Below are 17,987 nucleotides of genomic sequence, written 5' to 3'. Positions count from 1 at the left end.
GGCACAGGTGGACTTCACAGTCAGCTGGATTTGATTATGAGTCGGTGCCGCTTACCGGCTGTGTGGCCCAGGGCAAATTACTTACCCTGTCCAAGACTCTGAGATGGTGGGGCGGGATCATTCCTTGATGGGTGGCGGTGAGGATCGGGTGAGTTTAGGAATGCACCTGATTCATGCTGAGTATCAGCTGCTGCTGACTTCATGATAGCTACTGTGGGGACTGCCATTCTTGTTACCATTATGCTTCTTACCCTGCCTTGTGTATCACTTAACATCCTTTCTTCTTTTTCCCATCAGCTCTCTCCAGCTGGGCAGCCCTCCTCCCTGCTCCCCTGCCTTTATGCCTCATTTGCACATTGCTTTTTGTCTTTCCTGAGTGCACAGTCTAAAAGATCCCTGGTGCTCTGTTGAAACAGGAACCTGACACCCTTTGACCTTGGTCCGTGGGGAGGTGGCCTGAAACTCCCTTCCAGGCAGGACAGGAGCAGGGGCTCAGCGCCTTTCTTCCTACCCCCACTGCCTGGGACTGGAAATTGTGACAAAAGTGATTGTGGGCTGAAACTTGGCCGAGAGAGCCCCTCTGAATCCGTCCTTTGTGATGTGAATGTAGCACAGCCCGGTGGAACCGGGGATCCCTTTTCCAATTATGCAGCTTGGCAGGAAGAGGTCGGTGCAGGGAGAATGCTCAAGGAGCTCCTTTGTCGCAGGGATTGGTAGCACTGCCAGCCGCCTCCGACTGGCAAGCCCTCCTCCCACTAAAGCCAACTGGGCGGGGCACTTCTGCAACTGCACCTTCGGGGGCCGCAGCACAGAGCTCAGTGGCCCGCGTGAGGGTCTAGATCCAATTCCCGGTTTCTAAACTGTGTCCTGGAGAGTTTTTCTGCAATTCAGCGAGAAGAGGCAGCGGAAGGCCCAGCCATCAATGCTTGGGCCCTTTACCCCATTTCGGCCTGGGCAGCACTGCCTTCCATTGTCCCATCTTATTTCAGCCGTTGTCTTCATGTTCAAGTTCATGGAGACTCAATCCAGATGTGCCTGGCTGTGATGGCACCACTCAGGTCTCAGCCACTCTGATGTCTGGAGCTGGGTCTACCTCCCCGGCCCCACTCCTCCACACTCAGCGCACGGCCCCTCCCTGCCAGCTCTAGTTGGCCAAGGGTGTGCACAGGAGTGGAAAGAGCCTCCGCCCAGCGTGGAGCGGTAAAGCTAAAGGCTTCCATGTTCCCCTGCTGACTTCCACCTGCAAAGGCCAAGCAACCGCTGAAACCTCCGGGCCACCCGGGAATGCTGATACAGTCACTTTCTCAGGTCACAGTGGAAATTGCATTTATTCTGCATATTTTTCTCATGTTGCCAGCAGATGATTTGCATACGGATACAGGATTTGGGTATCCAGATCTTCCTGCAAGTTAGCTTTGATTAATCCTCTCCCCTTCAGACTTGGACTGGGATTTTCCCCTCATTGATATGAGACATTGGTTAAACTTTTAAACTTGCCAGATATTCATTTGTTTGTTCTATAAATATCTACCAAGTACCTGTTAAGTTCCTGGCATGTGGTGCTGGGGACTCGAGCAGGCAATGAACAAGACAGACAAGAAGCGTGTTTCAGGGAGTTCATACTCCAGTAGGGGAGACAGGGAGCCAACAAGAAAGCAAAAATGAGATTATTACTGACTGCAATGCATTATCATCACCCATGGGAAGGAAAGGCAAGGAACCAAGCTATACTTGGGTCCCCTGAGGGAGGGGACATTTGTGTGAGGGAGGGGGCATTTCCACTGAGTGGTCAGAGAGGTGCTCACTGAGGAGGTGGCATTTGAGCTGAGAGACAGAGGTCCCTACTAAAAAGTAGCCAGATAGCCAGGCATGGTGGCTTATGCCTGCAATCCCAGCACTTTGGTAAGGCCGAAGCAGTAGGATCGCTTGAGGCCAGGAGTTCAAGACCAGCCTGGGCAACACAGCAAGACCCCATCTCTACAAAAAGATTAAAAATGAAAACATTAGCTGGGTGTGATGGTGTGCACCTGTAATCCCAGGTACTTGGGAGGCTGAGGCAGGAGGATCACTGGAGCCCAGGAGTTCAAGGCTGCAGTGAGCTATGGGTGACAAAGAAAGACCCTGTCTCCAAAAATAATTTTTTTAAAAATTTTAAATACAGAAATAAATAAATAAGTAGCCAGATGAGAGAGATAGGCGGAAGGGTGTTTTCAAGCAACAGGTATAGCAAGTGCCAAGGCCCTGTGGTAGGAAGTAGTTGGTGCCACTGAGGAGCAGAAGGGAAACCACCGACGGCTGATGAGCAAGAGATATGAGCTGGGACAGCAAGACAGGAGCCTCATCCAGGCTGGTGGGGCTTGAGAGTCATGGCTGAGGAGTTTGGATTTTATGCTAAGAGTAATACGTACACATTGATGGGCTTTTGGACATTCTTGTTACAAACTATTTCAGTCATTCCAAAGAGTATATATAAGATATATGTGAATTGTAAGGAATGGTATAATAAAACGCTCGTGTCCCCTTTACTGTTCCCCTCTCCGGTACCATTCTTCACTCTTCATTTCTCCAGGAGGTAGTGTGTGTGTTTGTGTGTTTGTTTGAGACAGGGTGTCATTCTGCCGCCCAGGCTATAGTGCAGTGGTATGCTCAAGGCTCAGTGCAGCCTTGACCTCCTAGGTTCAAGCAGATCCTCCCACCTCAGACTCCCAAGTAGCTGGGACTACAGGTGTGAGCCACACACTGGGCTAATTTTTATTATTATTATTTTTTTTTAGAGACAGGGTCTCACTCTAGTGCCCAGGCTAGTCTTGAACTCCTGAGCTCAAGTGATCCTCCCACCTTGGCCTCCCAAAGTGCTGGCATTACAGGTGTGAGCTACTGTGCCTGGCCAGAACGTAGCCTGAATTTGTCCTGAATTTTAGTTTATAGTTTTCGCATTTCTTCCTAATACTACAAAAATAGAACAATAATCGTTTGGTTTTGCCTGGTTTTGAACTTCATTTAAGTGGACTTCTGCAGTGTGTATTCTTCTGCAGTTTGCTTTTCTATCCAACATTATGTTTGTCAGGATCATCCTCACTGGTGCACGCAGCTGCAGTTTACTCACCTTCACTGCTACGTACATAATAGTCCACAGAGTGACACTGTTGTGGTTTATCCTTTCTCCTGGGACCAATTTCTAATGTTGAACCAAACCCTGCATTCTTGAGATAAACCCAACTTGATTATGACGTGTTATCTTTTTAAAAAATATGGCTGGGCTGGGTGCTCACACCCATAATCCCAGCACTTTGGGAGGCCGAGGCAAGCGGATCTCCTGAGGTCAGGAGTTCAAGACCAGCGTGGCCAACATGGTGAAACCCCGTCTCTACTAAAAATACAAAAATTAGCCAGGCGTGGGGGTGTGTGCCTGTAGTCCCGGCTACCCGGGAGGCTAAGGCAGGAGAATTGCGTGAACCCAGGAGGCGGAGGTTGCAGTGAGCTGAGATCGTGCCACTGCACTCCAGCCTGGGCAAAAGAGTGAGACTGAAAGAAAGGAAGAAAGAAAAAGAAAGAAAGGAAAAAAGGAAGGAAGGAAGGAAGGAAGGAAGGAAGGAAGGAAGGAAGGAAGGAAGGAAGGAAGGAAGGAAGGAAGGAAGGAGGGAAGGAGGGAAGGAGGGAAGGAGGGAAGGAGGGAAGGAAGGATTCCATTTGCTGATTTTTGTTTAGGCTGGTGGGTCAGACTTGCCTGTCATTTTCCTCTCCTGCCTTGTCCTTTTCTAGTTTTGGTGTCAAGGTGTATACATTCCTTATAAGATGACCTGAGAGTGTCTCCTCTGATACTCTTCGGAGCACATGTCTAAGATGGGTAATACCATGAAAGAGTTTGACAAATGTTAGCTACCATGTTGTCATCCTTCTGCAACTCATATTTTTTGTACAGAATTCTGGCTTCTTTTGATACCACTTGTCTTGCATAGACACCTACCCTAACCCCTGCCCTTCCCCCCGCCAAAAAAAAAAAGAAAACACATGCTTCCCCAACATGTAACTCCAATTGCAATGCTCACAGCTTACTTAGAAAGCTGCATCTCTGTGGTTTTTATAGGTGGATCTTTAACTCAAGACTCTAGCATGAAGAGTTGCCTTCAGGCCTGCCCTGAGTCTCCTCAAGTAACAACAGGTAGGTACGTCTCTAACTGGTTAATAATTTTTCTTTAAAAACTCAGATACAGAATCATTCATGTCTCCCTTGGGGCTTCCTCAGACATGAGCAGTGATGGGGCCAACCCCAGGGTCTAGAGGTTGAGTTTGGCCAAGCCAGGACCCCAGACTGCCCACCAAGCCTACTGTGTTTTAGGGACATACTGGAAGCTGTGTGGTCCAAATCCTCTAAGCATAAAATTAGCTTCTTTCCATATTTTTGAAAGGAAAAGAACACCATGCTAAATATAGCTTGGGCGCTGTCCAGGGTCAACAAGTCAGGAACAGGACAAACAGCTGACCAGCTGCCCGGCTGGAAGCTGGGTTTCTACAGACCCTATAGACCCATCAAGGTCATGGTCCCCAAAGAGAGGGCTGAACTTGAAGAACAAGTTTATGCTACCGTTGCACACGTAACCCTGCCATGAACTCAAAAAACCAAAACTATTTTATGAAAGCAACACATAGATATTTCTGTTTTCTAATTCTTATTCTCCCAGTAACAAAAAGAAAACGAAAATCATGGTTAATCCCATCACACAAAGAAAATAACTATAAACATCATCATATATAATTCAAGTGTTGTGAAACTTAGTATGATACATTCAATAGTGTTTCTCAACCTTTTCTCCCACCTTGCCCTTCCTGAGAAGTCTTTTTAGACATTCTTTTTGGAATACTTGAAAATTTAATGTCAAGGATGCCCTGTGTATCTGTTTATATTCTGTGGCCCTGAGGAGGGCCACAAACCATTGTAATATCCAAGATTTTCATCCCGTCCCCAAGAAACAATTTTTGCCCCTTGTGGGTGATCTTACCCCATTGAGAATACAAACTTTAAATAACATTAAATAATAATTTTTTTTGTCTGTTTAAGAACTTACTGTTGTGCTGGTCACATACTGTCCTCGCTGCTTTATGTATATTGTTTAATTTATCATAACTCCCCTATGAGGTAGGTACTAGAGAGTTTTTATCTCTCTTCTACAGTTGTGGAAACTGAAGCACAGAGAGGTTAAGTAACTTGCCTGGGGTCACACAGCTGGGAAGGAATAGAGTGAGGATCTGAACCCAGGAAACCTGGGCCCCAAGCTTACTCTTAACCACTCAGCTATGCTACCCTGCAGCAATACAATCAGATTGTGAAAATTCAAAAGAGAGAAAGAGAGAGTAAAGGATATACTTTCCAAGTTTCCTTCGTCCCCAGAAGCAATCATTGGTACAAGTCTGAAAGGTGGCCCCCTACCCGGGATTTTTACATACGTGTGGATATATATAAATACATTGTCTCTTTCATTTCAATGTAAGTACAATCATCTAGGCTTTTCCCCCTATATTCATCTGTGTATAGATAATTTTTAAAAAATTAGAATCACGCTGAACATACTGTTGTTTTAACTTTGTTTGATTTAAAAATATATTAGCTGCTTTGAGACCATAATTTCATAAGTGCATGAACCATAATTTATTACCCTGATCTGGATTATTGGCTGTTGAAGTAGTTTCTAGCTTCTCGTCACTATAAAGCTGTGATGAATATCTCTGTACATGATTTTTAGAAGTTGGAATTACAGAGCCAAAGGGTATAAACATTTTTGAAACTTTTGTTCTATAAATGCCAAAACTTGCCATCTAAAAAAAATGCCTTGAAATTGCCATCCCAACACCTTTCCCCACACTGAGTATTATCACCTGTTTTTAATCATTGACAGTTTATCAGACAGAAAGAATGTATTAATCCTGACATGTTTATCTCTGCCCATGACTCACATCTGGAGCTTGTCTTTCTCTTGTGCAGCATAAGGCAAAGCTGGAATGGAGAATGGATGAGAGCAGGCAGGGAGGGAGTTAAAGCGGCTCAAATCACTAGTCTGCCAGACACACTCCCAGCATCCCAGGTACAAGGCCTGCCTGTCAGGCACTTAGCAGGGGTTCAGAACGTGGTATTTTCATCACTCCTGCTTCCAGCACAAGCCCCCAGCTATGCACTTCTCCATCCACCGAGTCTGACCTTGTCTCAGATCCATTTGGCAGAACCAGTGCCTTCTTAAGGCTGCCAGAGCCCCCATCCTTCCTTTTGCCGGCCATGAGTGATACTGTAAGAAATAAATATCCTTGTGTACGATCCCATCCGCTCCTACCGCAGCTGTCTGCAGTGGGATCCCTTTTCAATGCCCTGCACCCCACACACATGCCCATACCAACCTGTTCATATGCCATACATATGCATGCATAGGCACATAGGTACTCACATGCATGCACATGTGCTTATGTGTGCATAAACATGTATGCACACATGTGTTCATGCACCAGTGTACCTTGGTGCTGCTTCTTAACTCCTTCAAGAACAGAGCCAGTGCACTCACACACATGCACACACACAGTGCTCTGCATTCAGTATTCAGGCCCAATTATGCCAGTGGGACTCCTCTCCCACATAGGCTTTCTGTATGTCCCACCGCCCTGAGCTAGGACGCACTGCTGTCTAATCCCACAGTTCCTGTACTTCCTTCCCACTTTATTGGTATTCCCTATAGATCATTTTCCTGCTGGCCTAGAAGCTCTACTAATCCTTAACTTGCTCACTGCTGTTTCTCCAGTGCCTGACATGCTGCTTAGCAGGTAGCTAGAGGCACAAGAAATATTTGTTGAGTGAAAAAAAGAAGGAACAGACTTCAAGCTGATAAAGGATGTTGTTTCAAATATTTTTAGAGTATCTTTTAACCAAGTGGCCAATTTCGGATAAACTCATGGTTTCACAAGAAAGTATCTTTGCAGCATCAGATTTCAAGCAGCCTGGTCAGCCATCCTTTTGGAGAGACTGGAAAGAATGCAGAATTGAAAACAAGACCTTGCCCAGCTAAACATCTTGTAAATTTTACTGTTTTGCAAAGGTTCCTGTCACAGGAATAACGTATGGGGAAGCACGGGGGCATTGCTTGCTCCTCCTCCTTAGTCCTTGAAAATGTTCTAACCTAAAGCCTTAAGTGACTGCTTCTCTGGCTTACTCTCAACCAACGAATACTGTGGAATCTCAGGACCGCTGGCTGCTCCCTTTAGCGCAGGGTCTCTGAGCTGCTTCATGGAAAGAAGGTTTATTTTGTCCAGCTAGGCACAGGAGCTAAAAGGAAGAATGTGCAGGCCTCTGTCACCTTTAACAAAGGGAGAACTCGATGTGGCTTCAGAGAAGCTTGTCTTGCTCCGTGGCTTCATGTGGCCTCTATTCATTTCATCCAACATTGACTCTGCAAACAATTTTTTTTTTTTTTTGAGATGGAGTCTTGGTCTGTCGCCCAGGCTGGAGTGCAGTGGCACAATCTCGGCTCACTGCAACCTCCACCTCCCAGGTTCACGCAATTCTCCTGCCTCAGCCTCCCAAGCAGCTGGGATTACTAGCACGCGTCACAGCACCTAGCTAATTTTTTTTTTTATTTTTTTTTTTTTGTATTTTTAGTAGAGATGGGGTTTTACCATGTTGGTCAGGATGGTCTTGATCTCTTGACCTCGTAATCCGTCCGCCTCGGCCTCCCCAAGTGCTGGGATTATAGGAGTGAACTCTGCAAACATTTTTTGAGTCCCTGCTGTGTGACAGGCTTAGAGATGATGATGATGTGGTCATGGGAAGAGACTCACCACAGTGGTTGCTGGAGGCTTTGGGGAGCACATGAAAGGGTCATCTGAGCTGCGGGTGACCAGAGAAATGCGGAAGTTCTGGAGGGTGGTTGGGGGCCGGTAGTGCAAAGAAAGGCAGGCTGAGAGATGAAGTAGGAGAGGCAGGAGCCAGGCTAAAGCCACCATGAGCAGCATCATTCTAAGAAGCTGGATTTTCTCCTGCAGGAAATAGGGAGCCATTGAGGGTGGTGAACAGATGACAGTAGGCTGTTTGGCCTGGTCATACCATTAGCTGAGGCCCTGTCCCCCAGGTGAGTCTGTTACAACCATCGATTGTAGCCCATTCATCCCATCGCTCACTCTCCTAGCAGCCTCCAGCAAGAGCTGAGATTTTACTGCACTTCATTAAATTCCACACAATGTTTTAATGACCTGAGCTCCAACCTTTCTGGCCTCCTGCAGGGAAAGGTCTGGCTTTTCCTTTTCAGGGAGTAGCGGGGGCGGCCTCCCTTCTTGCAGCCTGGCACGAGGAGCCTGAGCACGTAAGACATCTGGAATGCATCAAAGGCGAAGCCCAGCCAGAGCCGGCGTGCTCGGTGCTGCTGCTTAACTCCTTCAAGAGCAGAGCCGCCACGTTCACAAAGCGTCTGGAATCGGAACTGATGGTCCTCTCTGCTCTTTCTGCTTTCCTTCCAGGCCCTTCCGCCACAGCCATCCACACGGGAGGTCTCGCGATTGCTTGGAACCATCCCGCGGGAGTTCAGCTGATATTTTTCTAGTGTGGGGCGAGAGATTTTGTGGAGTCCATTTAAGGGGTTTTTGTTGTGACTACTGCTTTTTATATATTTATTTTCTTTCTTGGAACTGGGCCTCGCCCTCCTCCCACTGACACAATGGCCCAGTCCAAGGCCAACGGCTCCCACTATGCACTGACTGCCATCGGCCTGGGGATGCTGGTCCTTGGGGTGATCATGGCCATGTGGAACCTGGTACCTGGCTTCAGCGCGGCCGAGAAGCCAACAGCTCAGGGCAGCAACAAGACCGAGGTGGGTGGCGGCATCCTCAAGAGCAAGACCTTCTCCGTGGCCTACGTGCTGGTCGGGGCTGGGGTGATGCTGCTGCTGCTTTCCATCTGCCTGAGTATCAGGGACAAGAGGAAGCAGCAGCAGGGCGAGGACCTGGCCCATGTCCAGCACCCGACAGGCGCTGGGCCTCACGCCCAGGAGGAAGACAGGTGAGGCCTGACTGTCCCCTTCCCTTCCCGGATCTGGGATGGGCACACACGCATGCACGCACATGCTCACACTTTTCCATGGTGAGAAGACTGTCATCTACAAGGCTTTATTGTCCCGTGTTCGCCCATGAAGGCTCTGTCAAAACAGTTTATCATTTTACAGATAACTTTAGACTTTTCTACCAGAGCTTCCCAAGCAGCATGGCACAAATGGATTACAGGTAAACCAAGATTTTTTTTAAATTTTATTACAATATTTTTACATAATGGAATACTATTCAGCCATAAAAAGGAACAAAATACTGTCTTTTGGGCCAGGTGCAGTGGCTCACTCCTGTAATCCCAGAACTTTGGGAGGCCAAGGCGGGTGAATCACTTGAGGTCAGGAGTTTGAGACCAGCCTGGCCAACATGGTGAAACCCCGTTTCTACTAAGAATACAACAATTAGCTGGGTGTGGAGGCACATGCCTATAGTCCTAGCTACTTGGGACGCTGAGGCATGAGAATCGCTTGAACCTGGGGGAGTGGAGGTTGCTGTGAGCTGAGATAGCGCCAATGCACTCCAGCCTGGGCGACAAAGTGGATCTCAAAAAAAAAAAAAAGAAAAAAAAATGTCTCTTGCAGCAACTTGGATAGAGCTGGAGGCCATTACTCTTAAGTGAACCAACATTTTGACCTGCCCAGGGTTGCTGAAGAAGCCTTGGGGTGGCCAGCACATTTTCTTGTCCCTTCACCCCAGCATGCTGTGTGTATGTTTTAATTTGAAATGGCTGGGAAGCAATTTTCCATTTGAGCAAAAATGCCACCAACAAATTTAAAAGATAAGTGATACCTTGGGGAACATATGACAATAGTTGATATCCCTATTATAAAAAGAGCTCTCACAAATGAATATGTAAGATGAATATGCCAATGGGAAACAGACAAAGGTTATGAATATTCCATAGATGTTCAACCAATAGATGTTCAACTTCATTAGCCATGCAATGCAAGCAAAAGGATGTCTTTTCTTTTTTTATTTTTATTTTTTGCCTGTCATATTGATCAAGATAGACAGCCCCTACTGTTGGAGAGTTGTAGGGAAGATGGATTGCTGATGAAATGTTGACTGACAGAAACTTTCTCAAGAGTTTCATCATAAGGGGCAGTACTGAAGATGTGCATATTGATTCTATTTATAAGAGTTTATCCCTGGGAGACAGTCCCACAAGTGCAAAAGAGTTTGTACCAGTATATTTATCAGATCATTGTTTAGGACAACAAAAACTTAGAAACAACCTAAAAAACCACCTACCGAGTTAAATGATGACGTACCTCTTCAATGGCGTTCTATGCAGCCACTGTTGATCTATATTTGGTAATGTGGGACCACATTCACAACAGTGAGAACAGGAGGATATAATACAGCATCTTTGGTCAGGTTCTGGTCCCATCAAATGTTGTGGCTGTGGGACCGGAGAGGGGTAGGAATGGTGTACACCAGAATGTTACAGTGGTTTGCCTCCAGGTAGCAGGATTCGGGATGTTTTTCTTTTCTTCATTAGATGTTTCTGTGTTGTTTGAATTTTCTACAAGCATTTCTTATCTTTATAGTGGGAAGGGAATTGTTCTTAATTTAATATGGATTAAAGGAAACCCTTGGACATTAATGGTGGGAATGGAAATCAGTGCAGCCACTATGGAGAAGTTTAGAGGTTCTTCAAAAAACCCAAAATAGAGCTACCAAATGATTCAGCAATGCCCCTTGTGGGTGTACGCCAGAAGGAAAAAGAAAATCTCATTATATTGAAGTGATTTCTGCCCTCCAATGTTACCAGTTACCACCCCTTTCCATGGGAATGACCTGGAAGTTACCGTCCCTTTCCTAGAATGTTCTAAATAGCTTGCCCTTCAATTTGCATTAACCCACTTCTTACTTTTGCACGTAATTGAAAGTGGGTGTAAATGGGTATAAATACAATTCCCAAATTAAACTCATTTTCCGATAAGATAATACATGCTGTATTGGCCAGGGTTCTCCGGGAGACACAGAACCAGGGGGATATCTATATATATTTTTAATGGAGATTTATTATGAGGAATTGGTTCCCGGGATTACGGAAGCCAAAAAGTCCCACACTGTGCCATCTGTAAGCTGCAGACCCAGGAAAGCAATGGGTATACTTCATTCTGAGTTTGAAGGCCTGACTGAGAACGAGGGGAGGTGAGGGTATAAATCCTAGGCTGAGAGCAGGAGAAGATGAAATGAAATGTCCCCGCTCAAGCAGCGAGGTAGGGAGAAATGAGTCAAATTCCTGCTTGCTCTGACTTTTGGTCTATCTAGGACCTCTGTGGGTTGCATGGTGCCACCACACTGCGGAGGGGAATCTGCCTTACAGAGCCCACCAAGCTGAATGCTAATATCTTCCAGAAACACCCTCACTCTCACAATGTTTAATCCGGGCAACCATGGCCAGTCAAGTTGACACCTAAAATTAACAATCACACATGCTTATTCTAGAAAACTTGAGAAATATAGAAAAGAACAAAGCAGGAATATCAATCACTCATCATTCCCCACCCTAGCTGTGAGCACATTTGAGTTCATTCCTAAAGGAGGGTGGGAGGAAAACCAAGGCAGACTTTGAGGTTTCTGATGTTGGCCATGATCACGCCACAAGTTCAAGTATAGGGTCCTGAAAAGTGGCTAGTGGCGTTAATTCTGACAAATGTGTAGAAAATATCCTGACTTTTTGGTTTTCTCTTTCAACAGTCAAATGAGAATAAGGCTGAGAGGACCTGATCTTTTTGAGTCTTGGGATAAACTTGGAAGATAAAATGACAGAATAATTTGAGACACACATAAATGTTATATTTCAGATATTCTTTCTCTACCTGGGAACAACCATTTTACTGAAAGTTGGTTGCAACTTTGTACATTTTTGTGTTGCCTTTGGCCAAAGGACCCAGCTGAGCATTGGAATAGCTCACCCAGCATGTCGCTAAGTGGGAAAGGCTTAAATAAGGCAAAGGAGGTTTAACGCCCAGATAAAACATGGTGGAGTAGTTGAGAGTATAGTGTTCACTTCCTACCCTCCCATTTCCTAAAGGTCTGACCAAGTCACTTAATCTTGATGTATCTCAGTCCATCTATAAATTGGGTAAAGTAATAGTGAGATAGAAAACAGGCAGGACTTGTTTTCTGGTCATAACCCTGCTGACCAAAACAGGATGTGGTCCAGATGAGATAAGGTTAAAAAAAAAAACTAGCCAAAGCCAGCAAACGGCAATGAGGGTGATCCCTGGCTGCTCTCATTGCTCATCAGCATGGGACACTCTCACCAGTGCCATGACAGTTTACAATTGCCATGACAACGACCCGGCAGTTACCATCCCTTTCCATGGTAACGACCCAGAAGTGACCTTTCCTAGGAAGTTCTAAATAGCTTGCTCCTCAATTTGCATTAACCCACCCCTTAATTTGCATGTGACTAAAAGTGGGTATACATACAATTTCCAAGAGCCCCTATGTGGCCGACTCGAGGCGTACTGCCTATGAGTTAGCCCTTCTCCACAAGGAGTAGTGCCTTCAATAAAGAATTGTGGTCTGCCGGGCGCGGTGGCTCGCACCTGTAATCCCAGCACTTTGGGAGGCTGAGGCAGGTGGATCACGAGATCAGGAGATAGAGACCTTTCTGGCTAACACGGTGAAACCCCATCTCTACTAAAAATACAAAAAATTAGCCAGGCGTGGTGGCGGCGCCTGTAGTCCCAGCTACTTGGGAGGCTGAGGCAGGAGAATGGCGTGAACCCAGGAGGCGGAGCTTGCAGTGAACTGAGATCGTACCACTGCACTCTAGTCTGGGCGACAGAGCAAGACTCTGTCTCAAAAAAAAAAAAAAAACAGCCAAAAAGGATGTGATCTAACATCACTGGCTCACCCTTGAATTCCTTCCTGGATAAAGCCAAGATCCCTCCCAAGCTAAGCCCCAATTTGGGGACTCACCTATCCTGCATGAATAGTACTTAACTCATAGTGTTGTTAGGAGTCTGAAATTGCTTCGTATTTGTTAAAGCACTTTTAGCTCACAGTAAACACTTGCAGTGTTCGCTTTTATTGCCTCTAAGACCCCTTTGTTATTTACAAGGCTGCTGTGTGTGGACTCTTTGGAGCCCATCTCTTTGGGATTTTGAATGACTTGTGTGCAGGCTAACACTCTCCCTGTCTGTGTGTCTTCCTGCAGCCAGGAGGAAGAGGAGGAGGAGGAGGCTGCCTCAAGGTACTATGTCCCCAGCTACGAGGAAGTGATGAACACAAACTACTCAGAAGCAAGGGGAGAGGAGCGGAACCCGAGGCTGAGCATCTCTCTCCCGTCCTATGAGTCACTGACGGGGCTTGACGAGACCACCCCCACATCCACCAGGGCAGATGTGGAGGCCAGCCCTGGGAACCCCCCTGACAGGCAGAACTCTAAGTTGGCCAAACGACTGAAACCGCTGAAAGTTCGGAGGATTAAATCTGAAAAGCTTCACCTCAAAGACTTTAGGATCAACCTCCCGGACAAAAACATCCCTCCTCCCTCGATAGAGCCTTTGACTCCTCCACCGCAGTATGATGAAGTCCAGGAGAAGGCCCCCGACACCCGGCCGCCCGATTGAATGGCCCCACTTGAGCCACGCTCCCTCCCGTCTCTCACACCTTTCGCCCCCAAGACTCTAACAAAGCCACGTGAGCCACGGTTGAGAAGCGGAGGGGCCAGCTGTGCACGGAGCCATTTGGATGGTGGGGGGGATTCTCTGTATCAGGAGTGACTTTGTTGCCCCACACAGCCTCCTGCTGCAGGTGCTTTGGAAGGAGATGCTGCCTTGGAGCTGGTGAATCTGTGGACCACATTCAAGCGTGTGGCGCAGGCATCTCCCCATCCTCTTCGCTCCGAATCACAGGCGACACATTCTCCTTTCCAGCTAGGAAAGGGTTCCTCGCGGCTGGTTTAGATTGTGGTGGTTTGTTTTGCTTCTAATAGGACTGTTTTGTTTCAAAAAGGAAACAAGTTTTGTGTTTGCTGTCTACGCTGGAGTCCTGAACCGTGGGTAGGAAATACGACCTGGCTTTGTAGAAAGGACACAGGGCTGTTTTGTGAACTAAGCGGTGAGGCTCAGGTGGCTGCTCTCGCAGCGCCCCTGATGCTGTCGTTCTTTGAGGGCTTAAGGCCTGATGAACTTAGGCATGTGATGCAGAATAGTCTTAATTGGTACATTTAACTAGTCTCTTCTGTATAACAGCAAAAAAAAAAAAAAAAGGAAAACTGTAGGAAATGTTCTGTTCTTTTTGAAATGCCATGCAATGGAGCTTTTTATAATAAAATATTTTATATGTGGTACATTTGGGTGCTGAGTTACTTTAGCAGCTCTTCCAATACTGACTTTCTTGGGGAAAAATGGCAATAATAATAGCTAATATGTACTGAATAGTTATGCCCAGTGTTGTGCTAAGCATTTCACACATCACCCCATGTCGTCTGGACCCGTGTCTTGTAATAATGCCATTCTGCAGGTCAGTTCACAGAGGCTTTAGGTTAATGTAAGCACCCTGTGTCACACTGCTAGTAAGCGGTAGAGCTGGGGTTTGAGCCCAGGTTGCCTGGCTCCAAGGCCTGAGTTACACACTCCCCATACAGCTCAGTGTAAAGAGCTTTTCCAGACTTTGAATGAAGACTTGCACTTCTCAAGTTCAGAGGTTGGCCCTGTCAACCCATGTGCCCATAATAAAGTTCTGGTTGTTTGAACAGCAGCTTTCTACCTGTCTAGGCATCCTTCCTATCTCCCTCTCCTGAGAACTGGCCCAGGAGGGAGCTCAGTGCAGCTTGTCCTCTGCCCCCAGAACTGACAGGCTATGTAAATCTTGGGGGTGGGTGAGCATGTCCCCCTGGAGGAGGAAAGTGAGTCTGTGCAGCCCAGCAAAGCAGTGCAATGAATAAGAAATGCCCAGGGGATCGCACACTGTTGAAGATGGGACGTAGGAGGGGAATGGAGACCTCTGGGGTCAGGGTCTTGACCGTGAAGTGAGTGTCTGGGAAAACAGACCCAAGTCCAAAGGAAGCCTTCCTGCTATTGGTGGGCATGGAGCCAGCCTGCTGAGGAGTCTGTGTCAAACCTGGTTGGAAGAGTAATTCCCAGGCCCAGATGTTTTCCTAACAAGCTCCGGTGGACAGGGAAGGGATGACAGGCACCGAGTCACCTTCTTAGGTCAAGATTGGCAGCAGTGACTAAAGTTCGACACTTTCACTTTCCTTATGCAATGCATTATTAAAAGGCGAGATGTTGGGATTGGCTTTGTGGCATGGGACACCCAGAGGCCTGGTCCATTCCCCGGCTCAGTCCTGAGCCGACCCGTGGCTCTTTGCGTCTCATGTCTCTGGGCTGGGCTTGCTTTCCTGTTACTTCCTGTGCTTCTTCCCAACCAGAGGATAAATGGGAGGAAAATAGAAGAGAAGAGCAAGGACCCAGATGAGTTGACAAATGACTTTCTGGAAGAGCTCTCAATCTGGCTTCTGGTAGATACCTTTTGGGGTGTCTCCTGAGTCTAGACCCTCCATGGGGGAGAAGGAGTTGTGAGGCTTGGGTGGGCTGATTGGGGGTTCCTAAAGGCATCAGACCCTAATCCCTGGAACCAGTGAATATTACCTTGTAAGGTAAAGTTTTTTTTTTGTTGTTTGTTTGTTTTTTTTTTTTTTTTGGAGACGGAGTCTGGCTCTGTTGCCCAGGCTGGAGTGCAGTGGCCGGATCTCAGCTCACTGCAAGCCCCGCCTCCCGGGTTCACCCCATTCTCCTGCCTCAAGGGTAAAGTTTTTGCAGATGTGATTAAATTAAGGATTGAAGATGATGGGATTGTCCTGGGTTTGCCAGGTGGGCCCTTAATGCCAACCACAAATGTCCTCACAAGCAAAAGAGGGGGAGAGTATATACACAGAAGAGGGGAGGCAATGTGATCCCAGAGGCAGAGATGGGAGTGATGAATCTACAAGTCCAGGAAGGCTGGCAGACACCAGAATCAGGAAGAAGCAAGGGATGCATTCTCCCCTAGAGCCCCTGAAGGATGCAGCCCCCTGCTGACACTTGATGTCAGGCCAGTTGATATGATTTTGGGCTTCTGCCCTCCAGAACTGTGAGAGAACAAGTCTCTGTTGTTATTGGTCACCAAGTTTGTAATAATTTATTAGAGAGTTCATAGGAAACCAAGACAGAGCTCAATCTTCAACTCACTAGAGATCAGCCTCCCTTTGGCCTCAACACTTCACGACTCTTCCCACAGAGAGGAGCACAATGGAAATAGCATTTAGGACTCCTGCTTGTATGTGTGGAAATGATCAAGCATAAAATTATTAATATTATTCAGAGGATTATAATGGACATGTGGTATACACAATATAAAGCATAGACTCACCTCTTTCTAAAATGAAGGCAGAAAGAATGTTAGCTGGAAACCTTAACCACAGGTTTGGAGTCCTAAATAGTGCCTCGAGGCAAGGAAGTTCTGTGCAGTATTGAGTTAAAACCACCTGTCAAAACAGGAGGGCACCTTCAGTCAAAATTCCCCAAAGCACATTTGTCCTGTTTGTTTATTGATTCAGAGCTATCATTATCATCCTCAAGACTCTCTCTTTCTCCTTGGACTAGAAAAGAAAAGACGAAAGGAAAAAAAGGAAGAAGGATAGAAGGAAGATAAATAGAAGGGGGAAGGAAGGAAGGGAGGGAAGGAAGGCAGGGAGGGAAGGAGGGAGGGAGAGAGGAAGGAAGGAAGGGAGGGAGGGAGGGAAAGGAAAGGGAAGGGAAAAGGAAGGGAAAGAGAAGGGAAGGAGAGGAAAAAAAGGAGAAGCTAAGAACCAGAAGACTCTAGTTCTTTTCTTTCCTCCCAATCATTTTTTTTTTTTTTTATTATTATACTTTAAGTTCTAGGGTACATGTGCATAACGTGCAGGTTTGTTACATATGTATACTTGTGCCAGGTTGGTGTGCTGCACCCATCAACTCGTCAGCACCCATCAACTCGTCATTTACATCAGGTATAACACCCAATGCAATCCCTCCCTCCTCCCCCATCCCCATGATAGGCCCCAGTGTGTGATGTTCCCCTTCCTGAGTCCAAGTGATCTCATTGTTCAGTTCCCACCTATGAGTGAGAACATGCGGTGTTTCGTTTTCTGTTCTTGTGATAGTTTGCTGAGAATGATGGTTTCCAGCTGCATCCATGTCCCTACAAAGGACACAAACATCCTTTTTTATGGCTGCATAGTATTCCATGGTGTATATGTGCCACATTTTCTTCCCTCCTTCCCTCCCTCCCTTTCGACCTTCCCTCCATCCCTCCCTCCCTTCCTTCCCTCCCTCCCTTCCGACCTTCCCTCCATCCCTCCATCCCTCCCTTCCCTTTAGTCACTTTAGTCACTGCTGCCAATCTTGACATAAGAAGGTGACTCGGTGCCTGTCATCCCTTCCCTGTCCACCGGAGCTTGTTAGGAAAACATCTGGGCCTGGGAATTACTCTTCCAACCAGGTTTGACACAGACTCCTCAGCAGGGAGGGAGGGAAGGAAGGAAGGGAGGGAAGAAAGGGAGGGAGGAAGGAAAGGAAGGGAGGGAGGGAAGGAGGGAAGGAAGGGAGGGAGGGAGGGAAGGAAGGGAGGGAGGGAGGGAGGGAAGGAAGGGAGGGAGGAAGGGAGGGCAGTGCAGCTATGACAAAGCCACAGTCGGACAGAAAACTGACCTGAGATCTAAGCGCTTCTCCTGGCATAAGCCTCACACTCACTTCTACAAGTGCGTTCAGAGAAAATTCACCAAACGCCAGAAGTCTGTGCGGCATCTTCACAGAAAGCTGGCTTCAGGGAAACAGCAGCCGGGCCGTGTAACGAAGGCCAACTGAGGCAGCCCCCAGGGTCAGCCCGGCCCAGGGCTTGGGTCCCCCGTCATGGAGAGCGGTCAA

General features: G+C 47.0%; 1 protein-coding gene and 1 long non-coding RNA gene across 3 annotated transcripts in view; one reads left to right on the top strand and one right to left on the bottom strand.

The window, feature by feature from the left end:
* The window catches only part of LOC105473208 (transmembrane protein 51), a 71,891-nt gene extending 57,502 nt beyond the window's left edge, over positions 1-14,389 (top strand). For both annotated transcript variants that reach the window (XM_011726875.2, XM_011726874.3), the window contains exons 2-4: positions 4,088-4,162; positions 8,491-9,028; positions 13,253-14,389. In XM_011726875.2, coding sequence (XP_011725177.2) covers positions 8,688-9,028; positions 13,253-13,667 — 756 coding nt within the window. In that variant the 5' untranslated portion in view covers positions 4,088-4,162; positions 8,491-8,687 and the 3' untranslated portion in view covers positions 13,668-14,389. The remainder of the gene's footprint in view (positions 1-4,087; positions 4,163-8,490; positions 9,029-13,252) is intronic.
* Positions 14,390-16,457: 2,068 nt separating this feature from the next.
* Positions 16,458-17,888, bottom strand: LOC139356931 (uncharacterized). Its single transcript, XR_011609471.1, has 3 exons — positions 17,772-17,888; positions 17,179-17,262; positions 16,458-16,567 (listed from the first exon to the last, which is right to left on the bottom strand). It is a non-coding gene; the product is annotated as an uncharacterized lncRNA (long non-coding RNA).
* Positions 17,889-17,987: the final 99 nt, after the last annotated feature.

The sequence above is a fragment of the Macaca nemestrina genome, chromosome 1, assembly GCF_043159975.1.
Source record: "Macaca nemestrina isolate mMacNem1 chromosome 1, mMacNem.hap1, whole genome shotgun sequence".
Classification (NCBI taxonomy): domain Eukaryota; kingdom Metazoa; phylum Chordata; class Mammalia; order Primates; family Cercopithecidae; genus Macaca; species Macaca nemestrina.
Note: the sequence above shows the minus strand (reverse complement) of the source record. Positions and strands in the feature narration are given on the sequence as shown.